This window comes from Hakea prostrata, chromosome 7 (assembly GCF_041222555.1).
Source record: "Hakea prostrata isolate BN-2017 chromosome 7, UWA_Hpros_2, whole genome shotgun sequence".
NCBI lineage: Eukaryota > Viridiplantae > Streptophyta > Magnoliopsida > Proteales > Proteaceae > Hakea > Hakea prostrata.
The window spans coordinates 73,778,052-73,801,262 of record NC_142606.1 but is presented as its reverse complement, the minus strand read 5'-3'; the positions used below and the strand labels follow the sequence as shown (position 1 = coordinate 73,801,262).

The following is a 23,211-nucleotide window of genomic DNA, read 5'->3' as shown; positions in this document are numbered from 1 at the left end:
GAAGGAATCAACTAGGGCTCAACAAATAAGAAACCTACTTGCACTTCACTAGTGAGTTTTATTTGAAGTGGAATTCTTTATCAGACTCACAAAAAGAGGAACTCTAATTAGTACTCCTAGACAAAGAAACTTGCAGACTTAAAACTTCCTCTTCTAGGAATCCAATTGAGAACAAAATTCCAATTACGACTCCTAAACTTACCATTAGCTCTAACCACTAACTCAAATTAAACAAAAGTAGATCCCAACTCCTAAAATTATAGTGAATCTAACTTGACCATAGTAGGTTCGGGTACGATAATAGTTCAAGTACGAATATGCAGGGCAATTAATCAGTCCATACGGTAAGTAGTAGTTTCGAATAATTTGGCCCAATAAGTCATGTACGACAGTTGTACTTTACGTGTTTAATATGATTAATTTGAATAATGCAGGCATAGAAAATATTCGAGAGAAACTCAAGTTTCGACCAGGTGAAAATGGGAAATTTTGAGTAAACTTGGGATTTTTTGGTGCAAGTTTTGACATCAAGTTTTAACAGGTTTTAGGGAGTATTTTGGGTTGAGATTCTGCATTTAAGCTAATTAAATAATACATTGACACATGCATTTTGCTCAAAAAAATCAATGTAGATATGTCATTTAATGTACATAACATCAATGTAGAGTAAACAGGATTGTCCCGTGAGATGATTTACTGCTGCTTGATCAGCTTTATTGGCGAATAATATAGTGCTCTGTGGCTGCTACTTTTCCTTTTTGGGTTTTATTTTGTGCACCTAATTTGAGATGCTAGTAATTGGTCTTCATTATTTGTCCACAAGTGATCCTCCAGGTGAGGAGGAGGTCTGAGACTTTCTATATCTACTCAACGTTTGTTGAAGAATATTATTGGTGAAAATCTTTATCATCTTAATACGGTATTCTATAGCAACACCTAACTGCTTGGTTACCTTTATCTGTCTACTTGGTCTGTAGTAATAACCTATATTACCTATATCTACCTACTTGGTCCATAGTAACCCACATTGCCTTTTGTCTACCAACTTAGTATGCCGTAACAAGTAGTATCTTTCACCTGCCTACTTGATCCACAATAACCTACATTGTCTTTTTCCTACTTAGTACTTACTTGATCCGTAGTAATCCATATTGCCTTTAATTCTGTCGGCGTCTCTAATTGCTACATATGGTCAAGTATAATGAAGTTCCTTGATATGTTGTTGTAATTCCAAGCTGGAGCCTTTGGTATGTTTACTCTAGCTTGAGGGGGAGTGTTTGAATGTCACTTTCTATTTTACCTTAGGTTTCTATTCTGGTTAGTTTCTATTTTAATTACTTCCTATTTTGGTTACTTTCAAATTTTCTTATTGTTTGGTTGACAAGTAATCTCCCTAGGATAGCTTTTTATAGTAGATTTGGGAGATTCTATGTAATATGCAACTTTTCTTTTTGCTGTAACTCAGTTGAGGAAACTTTCCTAAACTAAGATTTGATTTTACGTTATAAATAAAGTACCAGTGGAGAGCTAAAAGATATACATGCTAGCTCTCTCCCTTCTCTGTCTCTTCTTCTTGAGTCTGCTTCTATTCTTCTTCTTCTTTCTAAATTTCCTTTCAGTCCCTAGGTTGATTATATGTGCTGAAATTCTAACAAGCATCTTCTAGATCTAGACCATCACAAATGTGGTCTATCATAAGTTCAATGGCTTGAAGGAGATTTTCATTGTCAGACCATGTAGTTTGACAAATTGCCAAACTCTTTGTTTCTTGAAAGGTCAGTATCGCAAGGTTGCATATCAACTAGCTGTGAGTCTTACATTGTCCAAGTCATTCTACAGATGATGGTTATTGATATCTCTTTACTTTTACTCTGTTGGTTAAACATAGTGGTGATCTTGCTCTAATACTTATGGATGACTCATCATAATGCAGTGGTAATAATGTCTGTCGGTTGTTGGCATGGAGAGAGATTTCTCCACATTCCAGACGCTCATCAACAAGGCTGTGGGGAGAAGCTTCTAAATGCAGCTCTGACTCAATGTGGCCAAAATTTGAATCTACTAATGCAAAACTTGGTCTTGTCTCATGGTAGGATATGGCTTCAGTTTTTTGGCGTCCACATCTTTCTCTTGTGAATAAAAGCTTTTGGTAGTTGTGGTTACTTGACTTCTCTTTTCCTAGTTAGAGATACAAAGGTAGTCTTGGGGTCTTTATGTGGCTACTCTTGAATGGAAAGTTGGAAACAGTTTGGTTTTTGGTTAGTCAGTCTGGGTTTGAATTTGTTGTCACATCTAGTGTTTCTTATTTTGAATATTTATCAATATTTGCAGGGTTGAAGCAGAGTCGTTGCGGCATTTATCTGCAAAGTACTGTCCTTTGGTTCCTCCTCCGAGGTCAACTATTGCTGCAGCCTTCAGTCCAGATGGGAGGACCCTTGCTTCAACACAGTAAGATGGTTTCTTCTGCTTGTCTTAGGTTCATAGATCAGGCAGAAAAACACTTCTATTAACTACTGAAACCTGGTCTCTGTGCAGTGGTGATCACACTGTAAAAGTAATTGATTGTCAAACTGGAAGCTGTTTGAAGGTTTTGACTGGACATCGGCGGACACCCTGGGTGGTAAGCCTGCATCTAATGGGATTATACTTTTATTTTTTCCCCCTTAAATATGAATTTATTTTTGGACAGTTTTTCCAACAAGATGATTTAAATAAATTATGGTCAATAGAGAAATGTACCAGATTGAAGCATGCCATCTAATGCTTTGAACAATAGTGAATTATGATATTTTGATCACAAACTATTGGATACCAAATATACAAGCTTCGCAAAAGTCAAATAGGCCACCTCAAAGGTTCATCATCTCCCATCAAGTAAGCCCATCCCCAACTTACCACCCAACCCTAGTTCCTTCCCCAAACCCTGCACAATACTCCTTCTCCCTTCCGCTCCCCTTAGCGGCAGCAACAGCCCCTCTCCATCTCAAAACGCTAGATTTCCCCTCCCCTTGCATCTCATTCCCTTCCCTGTCTGACAACCTGTCCGCCTCCCCTAGCGGCAGCAACAGCCCCTCTCCATCTCAAAACGCTAGACCCCTCCCCTTGCATCCCATTTCCGTCCCTGTCTGACAACCTGTCTAATTCCATCACAGGCCCTCTTTTCACTAGATTACTAGAATCTGCACTTCATTTTCAACTTCTAGACCCTAGAAACCCTGATTTCATTAAAACCCTTATACCTCTCTATGTCTAACCTCCCATCCAAACATCAAATCCTTTTAGGATCATCACCTCCCACACCCTCTTTACCTCCCCTCCAAACCCTGACCCTAACCAAAGAGTCCAAAACAGGAGGATTTCTTTCAATTTCCAGCCCTATGCCAGCCTGCCCGAACCCTAAAAGCCCTCCCTATACCTAGATCCAAGGTTCGGAACTCAAAGCAGCCATAACCGCAGGGTGTGTAGTGCATTATTAGCTGCTGTCCACTGAGTTTTCAACCTAAAACAGCAAGGTATTGAACCCTAGATTGCCTGCTGGTTCTTAGAATGTTACTATTACTGGTCCTGGTTGCAGGGTTATATCATATCATACTACCATGTACAAGTGCATTAGATCGCAATACCTCTACTTATTATTGCTAGTTACGTCTCTTGAAATAACACCCCTTACCCCAAAAATATGCCTCTTTACAAAAGTGACCTCCCTTATTTGTCTCTTATAATTAATATTCACAACCAAAAAATCTCTCAGCGCATTTTGTCCCACCCAAAAAATGGCTCAATATTTCATCATGCTATTATATAAGAGTACAAACTCAGGTTTTGGTGTCCTCTTTCATTGGACTGAAATACCCCTACTTATTATCAACAGTTACATCTCTTCAAATAACACCCCTTATCCCAATTAATATACAACAACAACAACAACAACAACAATAAGCCTTGTCCCAACTAAATGGGGTCGGCTACATGGATTCTTGCCCTCCAATCATTTCTTTTCGAGGCCATGCTAGATCAAGGCCTAAGCTATATATCTTTTCTCCCCCCTTCTCCTAAGGTTTTTTTTGGTCTACCCCTAGCTCTTCTAGTTCCTTCAATATGGATTATATCACTTCTCCGTCGGACATTTATAGGTCTCCGTTGGCGTGGCCGTGCCACCTCAACGACTTTCTCTGCTTATCACTTATAGGGCAACTCCTAGACCAACTCTAATATGATCGTTTCTTATCTTATCCATCCTAGTTTTGCCACTCATCCATCTTGCATCCTCATTTCGCTACACTAAGTTTATCTATATGATTCTTTTACGCCCAACCTCTGCCCATCATCATGCTGGTCGAACACGGTCCTATAATTTTCCTTTAGCTTTAATGGAATCGCCGATCACATAAAACCCCGGCGCACCTCTCCACTTCATCCACCCTATTTTAATTCTTTGGGAAACCTCATCTTCTAAATCACCTCTTTTACTTATGATTGAACCTGGTACCTAAAACAATCACTCGAGGAATCTCTTTATCGTCAAGTATCACCACCTCATCATCTGCCGATCATGCTAAGTTACAAACTAAATATTCTGTCTTGATCTACTAAGTTTAAAGCCTTTTGATTCCAAAGCTAATCTCCATGATTCTAATTTGGTATTAATCCCCACTTGGGTCTCATCAATCAACACAATATCATCCGAAGCATACACCGGGGACCTCATCTTGAATGTCTTTGGTTAATTCATCCATTACCGGTGCAAATAGATATGGGCTTAAAGTTGACCCTTGATGTGCCCACTGTTATCGAGTTCATTACTTTGTCCCCCCTGTTCTAACACTAGTCACCGAACCATCATACATATCCTTAACTATATCTATATATTTACTTGCAACACTTCTTTTCTCTAGTACTTGCCAAATTAACGCTCTAGGGACTCTATCATAGCTTTTTCTAGGTCAATAAATACCATATGAAGATCTTTCCTACATTCTCTATACCTTTCCATAGTCTCCTAATTAAGTAAATAGCCTCCGTTGTAGATCTTCCCGCATAAACCCAATTGGTTCTCCGTGTGTAGTTAAGTATCTCAACGGGTTTCAATTATTCTCTCCCATAATTTCATCGTATGGCTCATCAATTTAATGCCTCTATAGTTATTACAACTTTGAATATCTCCTTTATTTTTGTAAATTGGAACCACAACACTTCTCCTCCAATCATCGGCATTTTCCCCGGTGCTCGTAATCTTATTAAACAACTTAGTCAACCAAACTAGTCCATGGGTTCCTAGCTCTTCCATACTTCAATTGGGATTTCATCGGGCCTTGTGTCTTGCCGGGTTTCATCCTCCTTAGCTTCTTTTACTTCGGACATCGAAATTCTCGTATATAAGTTCGGACATTGGTGCCTTGGTGAAAAGTGTAATCGTCCGAAACATAAGTGCTTGAAGATGCTCATTTAGTAAACTAGAGAAATAGGTTTCCCATCTTTTCTTAATATCCTCCTCACAAACTAAAACTTTACCATCTCCATTTTTAATACATCTAACATGGTCAAGATCTCTACTCTTCCTATCCCTCATCTTAGCTATCTTATAAATAAATTTTCCCCTTCCTTTGTGCCCAACTTATTGTATAACTCCTCATACTTCCTTTCCTTTGCTTTTCCCGCAATTTTCTTAGCTTCGTTTCTATCCAACCTATACCTTTGAGATCCTCAACATCCTTAGTTCTTTGCCATGTCTTAAAACTAGCTTTTTATTCCTAATGGCAGCTTGAACCTCACTATTCCACCACCCGTCTCTCTATAAGAATGGATCTTTCCTTTTGATTCACCTAGAACATCTTTAGCCACCTTCTTATACACATAGCCATCTCATTCCACATTGCATTGGTATCCCCTTTAAAATCCCATTTTCCTTGTTTGACTACTTCATTACGAAGGATTTAGAGTACTCTCCTTTCAAATTCCACCATCTTATCCTGGGATGTTTACCTTGGACCTTTTATGTGTTCTTGGGACTAAGCACATATCCAAGACCACAAGTCTATGTTGTGCGGTTGCTTTCCCCGGTATCACCTTGCAATCCTTGCACAACAATCTATCGTCCTTCTAGTTAGGAAGAAATCTATTTGGCTTCTATGCTGTCCACTTTTGAAGTAATTAAATGTTCATCTCTCTTTTTGAAGTAAGTATTTATAATAGATAGATCAAAAGCAATAGCAAAATCCAAATTGAAATCCCCTCCTCATTCCTTTCTCCAAAACCATATCCTCCATGAACACTCTCATATCCCCTTTGATCTTTTCCAATATGTCCATTTAAATCACCTCCTATGATAATCTTTTCTCCTTGGCGAATTCCTTGCATTAATCCATCCATATTTTCCCAAAATTCTAGCTTTAGACTTTCATCTAATCCTACTTGAGGTGCATATGCACAAATTATATTTATGAACTCTTTCTCCATTACAAGCTTGATAGCAATAATCCTATCACCCACTCTTTTAACATCCACCACATCATTTTTTAAATCTTTATCCACTATTATACCCACTCCATTTTTATTTGTTTTATCCCCAGTATACCAAAGTTTTATCCCAATTAATATACCTCTTTACAAATAGTCACCTCCCCTATTTCTCTCCTATAAATATTATTCACAACCAAAAAATCTCTCATTACATTTCCCACCCTAAAAAACTGCTCAATATTTTACTTTCAAAAAGTTATTCTTAAGAAAATGGGGGGAAAAAGGCAAATGTTCCTTTGCAACATCTTTTGGTTAGTTTTAGAGAGATAACAAACATCTTTTGGTATCTTTCGGTTTTGGTAATTCATATTCCTTCTAATTCTTTCCATATGCCTTTTTTAATGGAAGATCTATTGGTTAGTTTTATTATATTAATTCATAAAGGGCGTACCCAGTGCCGAAGCTCCCACACTGTGGGGTCTAGGGAAGGGACTTTCTAGGCAGCCTTACCCTGCCTTTTGCCAGAGAGGCTGATTCGAACCCGCGACCTCCAGCGCACAATGGAGAGACTCCACCATTGCGCCAGGCCCGCCCTTCTATTATATTAATTCATAATTAAATCTTAATTATTTCCTTCATTTCTTAATTTATCATATTATAAATATATAACTAACTTTATAAATAAGAATAAGTTAGGCGAAATAGAAAGTGTGGGCTACTAATCCAAAGAAAAAGAAAGAAAAACCAATTTAGCTATCATCAAATGAACAATTCTCCATGAGTTTTAGTCAATCATGCTCTTGATACAATAGATTATTATCTTTTAATAATTTCCACCCCCTAAATTACCCACCATATTTCCTTCCCTTGGAAAAATAAACTCCCCATGGTCCCCTAATTTGATAATGAAATAAGAAAAAAAATAAAATAAAGCAGAAAACAGACAAAGCAAATAAATTTACATGTTCAATGGACTTTGATAAAAGAGGGAAGGGAAAAAAAAACCATAAATATTAATTATTATATTATAAAATAAGAACGAAAGTGAAGGGAAAAAAAAATAAAGAGGAGTCCATCTCTAAAACCATAAATGTTAATTAGTATACTATAAAATAAGAAGGAAAGTAAAGGGAAAAAAAAATTAAAAGAGGAGTCCATCTCTAAAAAGCCCCATTAATTTTACTCTTTAACTAATCCCCACGATGCAGGAAGGAAAAAACCACCTCTGTTTCCACTCAATAACTAATCCTATTTCTGGTTTTCTTTTACCTTATTTCATTATTAAGTGAGAGGAAAATAATGGAATCTCTCTCTTTGTTTCCAAAGGAGAGAACTGTGGTCGTAATTTAGAGTGGGAGTTGTTAAAAGATAACAGCTTTTATTTAAACCTCGTACCTTAATGTTTTTTTTTTTAAAGAGGAAAAACTCTTCTCTGAAGAAAAAAGAGAGAGAAAATGGGCATGGAAAAGAAAATTAAACAGTGCTACTAGAAAAGGAAAAAATTGCAAGTATTCGCTTTTAGTAGGTTAGTGAAAACAAGAGAGGAATGGAGGAGAAGAAGAAAATTAAAAAAAGACGCTTTATCTTTATTTTAAAAGTTATTCCAGATTAAAAAAATGAAAAAAAGAAAAAGAAGAAAAAAGAAAAAAAGAAAAAAAAGAGGAACCTCAGCTTCCTTAAAGTTCAAATTCGAATATAATCAACAGACATTTTATACTTTTAGTGGAAAAAAAAAATTCAATGACAAAAGGTTTCACACCTCTTTTGATCTTTTTTCCCCCCCTCCTTTTCCTTTCTTTCTTTTTTCCCAAAAAAAAACTGAACTCCATCATTTCTTTCCTCACATTAACATCTCTCAAATTCGCCATAAAAGAAAAGCACAATATCCTTCTCAACACTTACTTCTCTTAATAAGTTTTTATTTAATTTAATGTTTAGTAGTTACTTAATTAAAACCTAAGTGAAAATCTATGTATATGTGCATGTCAAAGTCCACTAGTTATAGGTAAAAGGCAATATGGGTTACTGTGGACCAAGTAGGTAGGTAAAAGGCAGCATGCGTTATCGCGGACCAAGTAGGTAGTTGATACTATAACCAAAGAGTTTGTATAGGTTACTATGGATTAATTTGTAGTTAATGTTGCTACATCCTTAGATAAAAGTCTTGAACAAATAGGGAATATAAAAAAATATCGTTCTAACCAGATTCCAATAATCTCTGATGCACCTTTCATGCCTTCATGGTAGAAATAATGGCCAATAATCATCTCAAACGACGAACATATTGACAAATTTAAATCTGAATCTGCATTGAAACTTTTACCAGGATCCATCAGCAGATGAGAAGCAGAGGCAACAACATATAAACTCATATAGGAAGGTAAGGGTCCAAAAGGGGCTTCAGAAATTCCAAGAAACAGTAGCCGCATGCATGATATCCATTAAATGGGGGGCAGTGAATAGTTTTGTCCTTCATAGCTTTATAAAAATATGGTTTAGTTTAGTTCATAACTTGAATGGCAAGCAATGGTGGAAAATTTGTTTCTTTTCGCCGTTGTGCCCTTGGGCAAAACTGGCAAAATACAAAGATTTCGGCAAAATCTAGTACGAAATTGTACTAGATTTTGATGGTATATTTCAAAATTTTTTTTTTTTGGGGGGGGGGGGGATTGGTGTTCTTTTGGGTTGGTTTTTAGTGTCTAGCCTAAGTTGAGGCCAATAAACACTGTGGAAGTGTTAATTTTAGCCTAAAACGTAACCCAAAGTGCTATTCTTGATTGACACATGCTCGACTGTATGTGGATGAAATTGTAAGTTTGCAACATGCATTTTGACAAATGTAAATATAGATATTATGCAACACTACACTAAGGTTTTCATTAATGCAACAAAGGATACAACAAATGAAATTTTGTATGCAATTATGTGCCGGATTGGATCCATCCCCTAAGTCATGGAGGAGTACTCTGAGTACTGAACATAAGTATGCCATGATATGGTACGGATAAAGTTATCTATAGAGCCTGTTACTGCACTTCTATAGGTACCATCGTCAACATAAAATAGATATCTTACCCTAGGGAATGTCTTGTCACCCATGGATCGTATCCTTGTCATGAGACCGGCATAATTGGCTGTGCTGGTTCAAAGATGGAGTTGACTAATGATGCACCTGATGCATCCCCATACCCTTATGCAAACATGCTACTGGAATCAACGGATGAACTACCATATTCATATCCATAGCCATAGGCCCTGTACGGTACAACCCCTTGGAATTTTTAAAATTTTACCAATATTTTGGAGATTTCAGCTAAATTTTGAAATTACCGAAATTTCAGCGAAACTTTGTATTTTCAAATTTCGGCCTTCATTTCATTTCAGTGACTATCGAAAATGGTTGAAATTTGGCTGAAATTTTGCAAAATCTTGTACCATGATGGCAAGTCTCTTAGCAGAATAGCAGAAGATACTAACAATAGTCTGATGTAGGTAGAATCAGAATCTCATTGAAGACACTCTTGAAACTGTAGTTTTTGTCTTCACGCAAGATCAGACTTGATGCTCTGATACCATGTAACGTGACTAAAATTGAAAGAGCTAGAAATTGCTCAGAACTGAAGGAAGAGAAAAGAAGTGGTGGGATGGAGCCTTGTGCGAGATGCAACTCTCCCATCAACATTGTATGTTATTATTGAAAACTTTCCAGATTAGAGATGTCTTCAAATGTCCTCAAATTTGGTTGCAGTTTCTTCAAATATTACTATCTGAAAATAAACTTGGTTGACACCCAAGCAACAAGAAAGAATGGAATCAAATCTCCCTCAGGCAATATCCTAATCTAATAAATAGGAGCTAAGGGAATAAAATAAAATCAGATCTAATCCAATCTGGGGTGGATCCCACTTAAGTGTGGTTATCACTGACGTGGTAAATTATGCATACGTTAACAACTCTTAACCAAATTAATTAAATAACCCCCTTTCCTATTTTCTTCCATTAAATTGGCCAGTTACAAAGTAAATCCTAGGAATCAAATGCCAAATACTTATATGACACAATCCTCGATTAGACGATGATTCTGCATCAAATTGGGGAAGAGGACCATGGTATATACTAAGTAGATTTTCGGGAAGTCCCGGATTCCATGCAAAAGAGAGTAAAAGTAGAAGGAACAGAGAAGGAGAAGAGAGCAATGAGGAGGCAAAGCCAGAGAGGATTCACGTGAATTGGGAAGATTCTCAACTCTGTTCAATATAAAAAGGAAACCAGCTGCAAGAGTTTAGAGACAGAAAGATGTATCAGAAGAGACTTTAAACAACCAATTACTCTTAGTGGGATTGCATTAATCTGCAGAGCTGCTTTCTCTTCCCTCCTTGCCTTCTACTTTATTCTAAGAAACTGCAGGTCTGATCTTGATGGTGGATCAATGTGGTTCTTGGTTGATCGAAAAAACAAAAGAAAGTGAAGTTATTTACGGGATTTTTGAGCTTAATATTGATTGAAAAAACAAAAGAAAGTGAAGTTATTTACGGGATTTTTGAGCTTATCTCACTGTTGATTGGATCTTTGATTGCAGCAGCTTGTACATTCTGGTCTGAGCCTCTATTTCTCCCTGATTGGGGTTATGATAATTGCTTAACAGCCTTAGTTACAAAGTCCTAACTCTACGAAGAATGGTCAATACCAGCTTAACACAAAATGGACAATTCCATGTGTGAAGGTGTTGTTTCCTAATTAGATACTTAGGAAAAGAGCTTAACATAAATTGTCCTATTAATCAGCCAAAGTGGAACCAATTGAACCATGGTTCAATTTACCAAACTGAAAAAGGCTGAAAATAAACATGGTACTGTAGCTACGCTATTCCTGTTGGTAGTAATATCTGGGCAGCTTCTTCTTGCACTTTTTGCCGATTTAGGTCTTTGGATGTGCATCACAACTTTATTACATTGGGCCTATTCTTGTCCTGTCTTTGCGTGCGGTGTCGTGTCCAAATTGTAGACAAGAAATGTCAACTTCTTCTGTCCATTGTAATTCTGTTTACCAATCTGAAGCAACTTGCTTTGTGGATGTGTCTTTTCGAGCCTAAACCCTGAACCCAACCTCAATTGCTCACCCTATTACGTATGAAAATGCCATCTTTGATTGGCAACATGGTTAAGTAATGTTTAAAGGGTCAATTTTTGCACATCACCATAACTTGGTGATGTCTCTAAGAAGCAAAGATTTTCAGATATTAAAAGTGGTAGGTTAGTGACTGCTATCATGTCTTTTTTTCCTTTTGATATCATGTTGGGTAGAGCTTAGTTATCATATGGTTCACGGATGTGTATTTTCTGGTTTGGTGTAAATTTGTTCATTGGGAGGGTTCTTTATGTTACGCTATTAGTGCATGGTACAGGCAACACATGGGTGTAGGGCTATGGTTTTGAAATGTATCCCCATGCACCCAGAAGAGGGGAAAAAAAAGGACAGAGGAAGAAGTCAAATACCAAGAAAATAGAATTTATTCTATCAAAATTTGATTACAAGTTTACAACCACTGATAGTTGTTCAAAATTTCTGTCCTAATAACCAAAATAAGGCAAGACATTTCAGTTTAGACCAAAATAAGGATGAAATGACCATCCAAATTGGCCAAAATTTACTGAAATATCTTAGGTTGAGAGTAAATGAAATCCTTTCCCCAAGGATGATGCTGAATATAGCTATGCTGCATTTCGGATTTTTTATGACAATCAGAGTAATGGTGGGCTGTAATGTAAGGAAAATCAGGAGAATAGGAAGGGGAGGAACGAGGATGTACAGACAGGGAGTAAAATCTCACAAACAAACTCAGCTTTTCTCTATTCGGTCTGGCGATTGTATCCTAATACAATTTATAAAAAGGAAATAAAACCCAAATCCTAGTTGGAGAAAAATTAAATTCTAAAACAGAGTCCAAACCAACGTCCAAACACTTTCACGTAGGAATACTAAAACAAATAAAAGACTAAACACTTTCATGTAGGAATACTTAATTAAACCCAACTCTTTTTGGACTAAACCCCATTGGATCAGTTCTTTTGGAGTTGGACTGGAACCGTTCTGATACTGCATCAAAATCAGATTTATTTTATGTATGACATATGTTCTTCAGCTTGAGTTCCTACATTCAGAGATTACAGTTTATATTCATGAATGCTTGATAAGGAATCATGTTGGCACTCCTTTGGTGTCTTTTGAAATCGTACCAGGAATATCTTCTGGCTGTAGTAAGCTATCTGCCGATGCATATCTTTTGGAATGAGCTTCGGCTTCATCTGTATCTTCTCCCAAACTGTTTTTTTTTTTGGGTGTTCTTTGTTTTGTTTTTGCGGAGCTGTTATTTAATCTCTTCTAAGGCTTTAATGGCATATATTTTTACTTTTGTTCAAGACCTGTTTTGGTAATGCGACCAGGGCTTTTCCTTTATCAGCTTGCTCAAACCTACATTATGTAGTTTACTTTTCCCTAAATTATTCAGAATGAAGGCAAAATGAGCCCCCCCCCCCCCCAAAAAAAAAAAAAAAAAAAAAAAAAAAAACCCTGGAAGTGCGACATCTCTTGAGCGACACGGTCGAGTTCTATGAAATTTCATAGAACTCGATCGGTCTATGGGCATTTATAGAGAAATGGACTGCAAACGGTCGATTTTGGATGGTCTATGGGAGATGGTCCATCCTGGTTGAAATTTCTCCGAGGTGGGCCAAAGCCAGAGCAAAAGATAGCACTTGGCATATTTTGTTTCGGTACCCAGGACCGAAATTTTTGTCAAAATTTCAGATTGTTTCAGACTGAAACTGGAACAGTAATTGTAGGAGAAAGAGTTTAGCTACAAGTAGACTGACAAAATTTTTGGTAAATTTGAAAGTGATTGTAAGAGAGATTTTAACTACAAGTAGACTCGCAGAACAGTGTGAACTTACGAGTGACCCAGAGTACTCAACAGCTAAGCTTTTACCACCCAAAATTAACCATGAAGAAAAATGATGGAGCTGCTATTCCTATTTTCTGTATGTTAGTTTTCATCTCCAACATTAAGCTTGCGTTCTGGATCTGAGGATATTCTTTCCTGCTCTTTTTAGGTCAGATTTTCAACAAAGCCGGACCATTTCATTTCTGCTTCCTTTTGGGCTTGATTTTCAAAACTGTCTTCATTTCTGATGTTTTTGGTCCTACACCATCTATATCGTTTTATCTTCACTAATGGATATTTTGCAGGTTAGGTTCCACCCAGTACACCCGGAAATACTTGCGAGTGGGAGCTTGGATCATGAAGTTCGGCTTTGGGATGCAAATACAGCAGAGTGTATAGGATCACGTGATTTTTGTAATTCTTTTTTCTGGCCCTTACGAATATTCTTGATATGACTGCCCTAATCATATATTTCTATCCCAGTCCGTTTATTCTTACTGTGGATTTAGACTGTCATTACTTTCCAATGCAGACCGGCCTATTGCCTCTATTGCTTTTCATGCTCAAGGGGAGCTTCTGGCTGTAGCTTCAGGTCACAAGGTAATTAATTGTTGACATGCAAAGTTCAGTTGTTGAATTTCATCAGTGTTTCCTGCTTGGTATTATGTAAGTAAATGGTAGTTAGAATTTTACTAATGTTACTCAGTGTTTCCTGGATTATTTCAAACTGGGTCCCTGCCCCCACAACCCTAAGATAAAAAAGAAGTTATTGATGCTTTTTATATTGTGCAGTTGTATATATGGCACTACAATAGGAGAGGAGAGACGTCTTCTCCAACTATTGTGCTGAAGACACGACGTTCACTTCGTGCAGTGCATTTCCACCCGCATGCCGCGCCATTTCTCCTAACAGCTGAGGTACACTTTTTCTGCATACTTTTATTTGGGTAAATGACATCTAGCGTACCTAAAGTTTTATGAAATTGTTAGTAAGGTGGTTCACGTATCATGTTTGGGTTACCTAAATCAGGGTAAGAACAGTTAACATATTCAAGATTTCTATTATTTTAATTTTACCTTTCAGTATTTACTTAACATTCTTCTTCCCAATCCCCTACTTTTAACTCACTGATCCTACCTCCATTCCTGCCATCTGCCATTCTCTACTCTGGCTCCACAACAACCCCTCTTCTACCCACTCTCCATCCGTTTTCGCGCCGGGCTGCCGACGGCCAGATCACATCTTAACAAAACAACATTTATGGTTGGATAGGCGTGGGGCCAGAATAATTTTTTCTTCCTTCGGTTTCGATTTTTACAATAACCCTTCCCTTCCGGGCGAACTGGGATCGTCCCCCCCCCCCGCCTCCTCGCCCGCCCCCCGCCTCTTGCGTTCCCCCGTCGGTTCGCCTGACCCCCTCGCCCGCGTCCGTCGGTTGTCCTGTTTGGCTCCGCCTCGTTTGGGGCCTCCGGGTGCTCGCTTCCCCTTGCCATCCTGCCTTTGTTTTGTGTTTTCTTGGGCCGTGGGCCCTCGTTCTTGCTGGGTGGGGTCCTTTCTTGTTGTGGTTTTGTTCGGGTGGGGGGGGCTTATTTTTGGGGGCCGTTGTGTCTCCGGGTTTTCCATGGTCGGCTCCGCGCTTGCCCCCCTTCCTGCCTCGGGTCGGCTATCGGGTTCCCATCTCGTCGTGTCTCGTGCCCTGGCCCTCGCTCGTGTGGGTCGGCCCTTTGTTGGTTTCTTGCTGCCTCGGGGCGGTGTTATCTCGGTTTTTCCCCTCTTCGCCGGTCGTTCTTCCCCGTCTCCTCTCCTCTTGTGTGCCGTCTCTTCCCCCCTCCCGGCTTCCGCTCGTTGATCTTTCTGGGTTTGTCTTCCCCTCGGCGCCCTTGGTCCGGTTCTCTCGTTGGCGTTTGTCTTGGGTAGGTTTTCCTGCTCGTCCTCTCTTCGCGGTGGCGGTCCGGCGGGGGGGGCGTCCCGGGTGGTTTGTTTGTTTTTATCGCCTCTTGGTGTTTTTTCCGGCCCCCCGCCTTTCCCCCTTTGTTGTTTTGTTGTGTGTCTGGCCGTTGGCGGCGCCCCGCGGCTGCCGCTTCCCTCTCCATCCTGTATGACTGGCATAAAAATGGTGTTGCCTAACCCAAGGGCAGCATTGTGGTGCCCTCGGATTAAGATTATGGTTTCGAGGGTGGTTTTGGTCATCCAGAAACCCATATTGATTAAAGGCATGTCAAAACCAGGAAATTTTTAGGTTAAAGCACATGTACTGGACTGGTCAAAACTGGTGGAAACCATCAAAAGTAGTTGAAACTACCGAAACTTGTCAAACTAGCCAGAATTGTTGAAGTTGTGTTGGTTGGAATTGATCATAGCTTGGGATTTATTGGCCGAAACAACTGAGATTGTTGAAATATTGGTTGAAACTGCCGAGATTTTTGAGATATTGATGAAACTTGGTGAAAAGTGGGACTTAAAAATAAACTTATGGTTTCATATTAGTTTCTTGGGAAACTGTGATCTAACTGAAATTTTGGCCCATCTTAGTTGAAACATGAACCTTGGTGGTGCATATCAGTCGAAAGTTAAGAGCCTTGTGATGCCACTGCTCGAATATCTGGCGATGATCTGCAAACAGACATGTGGTGGTCTTGGTGGTGCTGCTGGCATGCCTGTGACTATGTCTTTAATAAATAAAAAGGTTGAAATTTGCCAAGAAAATGTATCTGTTTGACCTGTGGTTGGGGTTGCAGAGAGGGTTGTTATGGGGAAGATGGGGGCTTCTAAAGCTGGGGTAAGAGGGTGGTTGGTTCTGGATTTTAAGGAGAGAAGGATCTGAGATGATGGAAGCTGTGGTTGGTATCTACATGAGGGCTGGGGGCTGGAAGATGATAGGGTGCCGGCAATGCACCAGGAGAATATGTATGTGTGCAAAGAGGTGGCCAAATCCTCGACATGGGATGCCTTAAGGCCATCTTTCATCTACTCTTTTAAATGCGCCATTAATGCTGGTCAGGTCCTGGTGATGCTGTCAAGTCGCCAATAGGGCTTATTTTATTGAAAATTTTGCGTCCGATTGGGTCTTTAATCCCATTGATTATCTTTGTGATGCTCAAATAATATGGGTTGAAGTGTGAAAGGGATTTATTTCATTTGTTTGGTTAGTGTCGATTTGGATTATTTTTTGGTTTCATTATTTTATTTTTCATTATCTTGTTGGTTATGGATTGGGTTCGGCCTTTCCTTTAGTGTTTCAATGTATATTTGCGTTTTCTATAAATAGTTTGTTGGGAGCGACAGCCTTGTACATGAATTTTATTAGTGAAATTGGCCTGGGTAAGGGAAAAAAAGACGTTATGCTTGGGTATGGTGAGGCCATGTGTGGCAGACCTGAGTCTGGGGAAGACTACTCTCTCTCTCTCTCTCTCTCTCTCTCTTTCCTTCTTTTTATTTCGTGCAAGTTCTAGAACCAGTAGAAGTTTTTTACTATTGATATGTGTATACCCTAAGTTTGCACTCTTCTGGTTGACTGGCTCTCACTTGTGACTGGTTTGCATTACCTGGGGCGCATGAATCTTTAGAAATGGGCTGTCAATCACTTCGGGGTTGGTTGATGGGGTAGTATGTTTAAGTATAATAAGCACTGTGGAGTATAATCTTTATGGATGTATGTTCAGGTTTGGTTCCACATGGGCACCTAACCATCACTGGCAGTGGAAACTCTTCGGTATTTGTTGTCCAAGTCTGGTAAAGTATTTCAGTCCGTGTGTATCCGCTTTTGGGAAGTAGGCACATGAAGATGTGCCATTTTAGCTGATGTGATATTGTGGTTAGGTGGAAACTTCTCTCTAAATATAATTTAAGCCTTGGTTTGACTCCAAAACAAGCCATTTAAGATAGTATAGGAAAGAGTTGGAGCAGCAATGTGGGGATTGTAGAGAAAGGAGAACAGGGTTAAGGACTGCCTGTGGAGAAGGGGGAACAGGTGTAGGGAGTGTGTACGGGGAAGGGAGAAACAAGGGGCAATGAATGGTTGCAACAAGTGAAAATTTAGGGTGTTAGCAGAGGGTGTGAGGCAACCTTGTCTTGGCAAGCCAAATAAGGTTCAATGTTCCCACTGAGCCAAAAGAGTGCTAATTCGGGTAGGCTGGTTGTAATTGTTGATGATGCTGGAAGGGTCTAACAAGACAAGGACTCTTAAGGGAGAGACTGACATGATAGAAGCTTGGACTGATGAAGTTTGGGTTGATTTGAACAACTCCTAAAATATAGGTGGTTGTTCAGGGAAATGAGGACTCTATGGTCAAAGGGACTAGTGGTGGAATCTAGCAAGAGTAGGACTCTAAGGGAGAGACTGATATGATAGAAGCTTGGACTTTATGGTTAAAGGGACTAGTGGTGGAATGTAGCGCTGTAATTTGGAGCATGGTTGTCAAGGTGGCAAGGCGATTGGGGCTCCGCCTAGGCAATAAAGCGACAAAGCGGTTGGGTAAAAATGTTTCAATACAACTACTTTTCAACACAACTGCTTCCTATAATAAGCTAAACAAATAATCAATAGTCACATTTATCCCAAAAAAAAAGCATTCATGAATCATAATTATGAAAAATTATTCAAAAAAAGAACACAAACATAAGTTCATCTCCTCAACCATGATTATCAAAGCGTTCGCCTAGGCATATACTGATTCATTGATTTTTTATGTTGAATATGGCTTATGCTTCACATTCTGTTGCCACCGGGCACGGGGGTTGGAGTTCCTTTGCAGATTGGGCGTCAATTAAGCGGTTCAAAACAAAGCGGTTGAAAAATTGCTTTGCCGCCTAGGCGGCGGACGCTTTGACAACACTGATTTGGAGGGAATGGAAGGAGGCTAGGGTAGATGACTTCCTCAAAAGGGAAAGCCAAACTGAGGATTTAAGACCAACGAGGTCCTTAGTTGCAGGCTTTAGGTTAATGGAAGTCCAATGGCAACTTTGTTGATTTTCCTGGGCAGCAAAGGGATTTGGGTGTGGGGGATGATATGTGGGGTCTCTGTTGATTTTTGGTTGGTTCTAATGTTAAATCTAGACTTGGGTAGGTTTTGTTAGATGGTATCCAAAAACGAAAAGGAGAAAGGTAAAGGGAGAAGATGATGGAGGTTATTGGATGTGGATATTACTCATCGGATCAGATTGGCAACTAGGATATTAGAAGCTCCGTTGGATATTAGGAGCTTCAACCTAGAAATAAGTCAAACAACTCACTAGGTCAACCTGCTTATACACCTGGTCAATCTCAAACAGCAGCGCTATTGTAAACAGCGAAGTATAATCTGTAAGTCTAAATTGTTATGTGCCCATCTATTAGGGCTTTAAACCTGTACGACCCAAATTACAAACGGAATAATACTCCATGAGAATGAAGTATGCTGGTAGTTTTAAAACAAGAAAATTTTCCATGAATCCCTTCCATTTCCATTGGAAACAGGGTGAACCCCCCCTAAAAATAAAACCCTTACAAAAACCTTCTCCAGACTTGACATAGTTACTGACCTGTTAACCTGAAGGCTTAAATGTGATTTTATGTTTTTACCCTAACTTAATAAAACCATTTGGAAAACACTAACATATTAATGTGCCATCACCAGTGGAACTTGTAAATTGTGTCTTGTGACTTGTGGGTGCCAAGCAATTCAATCCTCTGAGCTTAGGGCAAGAATGATCCAGATCTAAGCCACTTTAACCTCTCTTCCGTTAAATCTTCTCTCCTCTTTCTTTGTCACAACCCGAGAAAACACAGAAAACGACTAGTTATGAGAAACAGAAACAAGAAGGGAGGATACTTCCTCTTATCTGCTCCAACCATTGGTTACTAAGAAAAAGAGAAGTTAAGAAGAAAGAGACGAGGATGTCTGCTAGTATGGCACAAGTGCTGGATCTCCCGAATGATGTATAGGGTGAAATCTAATTGAGGCTACCTATAATAGCTCTCATGAAGTACTATAAAATACGTTACCCTATCGTGATCGGAGACTACTATTGTCTCCGTTACCCTGAATTCTGTGAAATACACATGAAGTGACAGATTAAAGTCAATAATGGATCAAACATAATTGTTGCCGCACGAAGTCAATTGTACTGGTAATTTCTGTAATTGGCTGTTGTGTTAAACCCGTAAGTAACCACCGCATCATGAGACCTCCGCCTCTATTAACAGTAGGGGTTGGAAGAGGGTGCAATTCATATTGGTAATAGAGGTAGAGGTGGAGTTCATAGCGGCAGGTTGCCAAACTTGTGAGTGATGGGTTGATATTGGTCGTGGTTCAACTTGTGAGTGATGGGTTAATATAGTCGTATTGAAAATTCAAATTGAATTATAATGGTCCTATGTGTATGATCAGTAACAAGGTTAAGTGTAGAGGGGGTGTTTGTAAGGTTTTGATATTCGGGTTGGGGGCTGGGGCACGCTGTTTCCAATGGAAAAGGAGGGGGCTTATGTAAAAAAATTCTTGGAGCAAACTAGGAAACTACTTAGAGACAAAGTGGGTAACTAGTACCTTTATGTTTCTCTAACCTGCTTCCAGTTCTTTGATATCTAGAAAATTGACTTAAAGCATACAAACACAGAGCCCTTTCTAAATGTTGGGTTTGTGTTATTCCCATAAAAGATTTAAAATAAAATGTCCTAACTACCCCTGACTTAAAAGGGAATCTAATTACTAGAATTAAGTGGTTTCTAATTTCTGAAATAACTGATTGAAATAGTATAAAACTTCTGGTCTCTAGGTTAGGATGCTTGACGACAAACTTCAGGAGCCCTTTTCAATCTTCCTTTGGACCTGCATCAGGGTGATTCGGTTTGTGATTATAGTTGTCACGACGACGAGGCGATGTGAGACAGTTTTAGCTAGTTGAGGCGATGAGTCGACGAGGCACCCTCCGAGGCGCTTTTGAGGCGGTTGAGGCGTTTTAAGTGAAATTTTACTTTTTAATGTACATCTCATACACTAATTCCATTAATTCTCAACTCTCTAAGTATCAGGTTTCCAGATTTTTCCATTGCAACTAAAGTTTCTGAAATTCTGATTCCTAAATGTTGCTTGTATCTCAAGATATTACGCAAGTGTACGTATCGTAATCAAGTAATAAATGATAAGTAGAGTATCGATCCCACGGAGAATTCTATCCTTAACTTTCAATATAAAAGTAAAATTGATTTAAACAAGATTAACAAGATTGATTTGTGATTGACTAACTAAATAACCAAATGACAGGTAATTAAACTAAAGAACTAAAATGGAGATTGAGTAATAGAAGGAACTTAGTGAGTGAAAAGAGTGTTGGGAATCAAGTTTCCCTTCTCCTGAATTTTCTAATGCAAATACTAAAGTAATACTACAACCCAAAATATATCAAGAACTTGGAATGAAGTGGCATAATGGTATTTTCCAATACACATATGCTTAGCATCCTAATTCAACATCTGCATATTCCTATGAAGAATTGAAATATGAATGCAATTTAAACCCAATCCCAATCATGGCAATGTGAGGTAATTGGGTATTCCTACCCAACCTACTAATTAACATAAACTAATTAAAGATTATGCTAACTCACACAATTCAGCAAGTATCTATACTGCATTAACTTTCCAGTTAACTAACTCATAACAATTGTTCATGAAAGATTAATCAAGAACCCAAATTAATCAATATATATCATGCTGAATTCATTGACAATAAGTTATATTGCAGTAAAACTAAAGAACACATGATAGTTACATCTTAAAATTCAGGTTTAGGTACTACTATCATCCAAACACAACATAAGTTTAGCCCATAACAGAAATCAAATAATAGTTATCATTAAGCTAGAAGATAAGAAGTTAGAGTTATAAGATTGAAAAGAAACTAAGAGTTTCAATGCTTCCACAAGAGCTCCAGCCTTCTTCTCCATCAGTTCGTCTTCTCCGGCAGCTCTAGCTGCTTCCAGCAGCTCTCACATGAGTTCCCCTCTCTCCTCTCTTCCTCTTTGCCCACATTTTGCCTCATTTTCTCCTCTTTTCTTTCCTTCTTCTCCCCCAAAGTCCTAGGTTAAAATTGGCTTGTAGGATTAGAACATTTTCCTTTGATATCAATGGCTGAGATCTTTCATGGAATGACAAGAAGAAAGTCCATTAAGTTTGCCCTTTTTAGTCATTTCACTTGAATTGGATCTAAGAATATTCTGCTCCGTATTGCTGCAGCAAACTCTACAACAAAGTTAGAGGACAGATTCTTCTTCTATTATGGATCTTCACCTACATTTTTCAAGAGAAAGAGGATTAATCAAATTCATCCATTAATCTGAAGGGAAATTCATGTAAGAGTGACAATAATGACCTATACAAGATGCAACATGTTAAGACTCAATAAGACAACATCTAATGAATACTAATACTAAAATAAAGTTAAAATACTGCTAAATCAAGCCATCTCAAGTATAAAGTTACCAATCTTAACTCTATTTCATAGAGTTATCACTAAACTAAGTCATTCTTCTTCTGAATCTCGTTACTGTTTACTTCATAATCAATACTTTTGGTCATTCTTGATTTTATATTCTGAACTCTAAAATCCCTGCATCAATCCAGATGTTCTGTCTTGATTTCTAATTTCCCAATCACCCATACAGAAGAGCAAAAGCTCCCTACCTTGAGAAAAAGCCCATTATGGCTCTTGAATTTATTCTTCCACTAGAATTCCAGTATATCGTCAAGTATGGAAAACCAATCAATCAAGACAACTAACTGATCCAAGTCTAAACCAAAATACTGCAGGTTTTCTGTGGCTATTTGCAGGGACCTACTAGTAGCAATGGTGATCAATCCTACTTAATTAATAAGAACGATAGGGTAATCAAAAGCACACAAGCCAATCACCAGCAAGTAAACGGTGAACCCATACATCAGTTTTAATGCAATCATCTTGATAAGCTAAATGAATGTATACAAAGGAAAAAATCCTACGATTTCATGTACTCGAATCCTGTCAACATGCTTCTTATAAGCAGCTACATCATTAGGATTCATGGGATTATAGTCTCCATAATGATTCAACTCCTGCCAAAGAGATTGCAATTCAACGTAGTATTGAGCTACAATTAGTTCCTGTCGGGTGGTCTTATGAAGCTTCTTCCGTAGCTTATAACCCTGTGCATGATTCTCTAATTATTCGTATGTCTCTGTGGTAGCTTTCCAGATATAGGCTGTAATATCAAGCAATAGATATCCACGGGCGAGATTTGGATTCATGGAATTAAGAGGAAACGACATAACAAGAGAGTCATTCGAAATCCACTTATCTTGAGAAGTGTCGCGGCGGTGGGCTTGACTATGGCGCCCGGAATATGTCCAAAAAGGCCTCTATCAGCAATGGTTAGATATGCAAAACGAGGCCAGATCAAATAATTTGTTCCATCGAATCTGATGGAAATTGGGGATTGAGTAGTCTCTGAACTTGTGGGAACATCGACAATATCTGGTAGTGCCATATCTTTGGTCTAAGCTCCCAAATCACCAGGATTTTTGTTTTAAAAACCTGCTATTCTTTAGTGTTTAGCCTTCTGAAGTAGCTGAGACGTTGCAGAGTTGAAGTACCTTAGGACCCAAATGAAGTACCTTACAACAACATTAAGCCTTGTCCCAACTAAATGGGGTCGGCTACATGGATTTTTGCCCTCCAATCAGTTCTAAAATGAAGTACCTTAGGACCCAAATAATATTTTTATGGTTTCATAAAGGTAGGATGAGGGACAACATCAATTCCAAAAAAAAAAGATCACCTCATAGATGCTTCCTAGAAGA

General features: G+C 38.7%; 1 protein-coding gene across 5 annotated transcripts in view; it reads left to right on the top strand.

Moving 5' to 3' along the window:
• Nucleotides 1-23,211, top strand: part of LOC149012049 (uncharacterized) — a 90,879-nt gene that overhangs the window by 23,087 nt on the left and 44,581 nt on the right. For all 5 annotated transcript variants that reach the window (XM_089163959.1, XM_089163958.1, XM_089163955.1 and 2 more), the window contains 6 exons: nucleotides 1,934-2,089; nucleotides 2,332-2,448; nucleotides 2,536-2,620; nucleotides 13,705-13,813; nucleotides 13,932-13,999; nucleotides 14,192-14,317. In XM_089163959.1, the coding sequence (XP_089020085.1) occupies nucleotides 1,934-2,089; nucleotides 2,332-2,448; nucleotides 2,536-2,620; nucleotides 13,705-13,813; nucleotides 13,932-13,999; nucleotides 14,192-14,317 (661 nt within the window). The remainder of the gene's footprint in view (nucleotides 1-1,933; nucleotides 2,090-2,331; nucleotides 2,449-2,535; nucleotides 2,621-13,704; nucleotides 13,814-13,931; nucleotides 14,000-14,191; nucleotides 14,318-23,211) is intronic.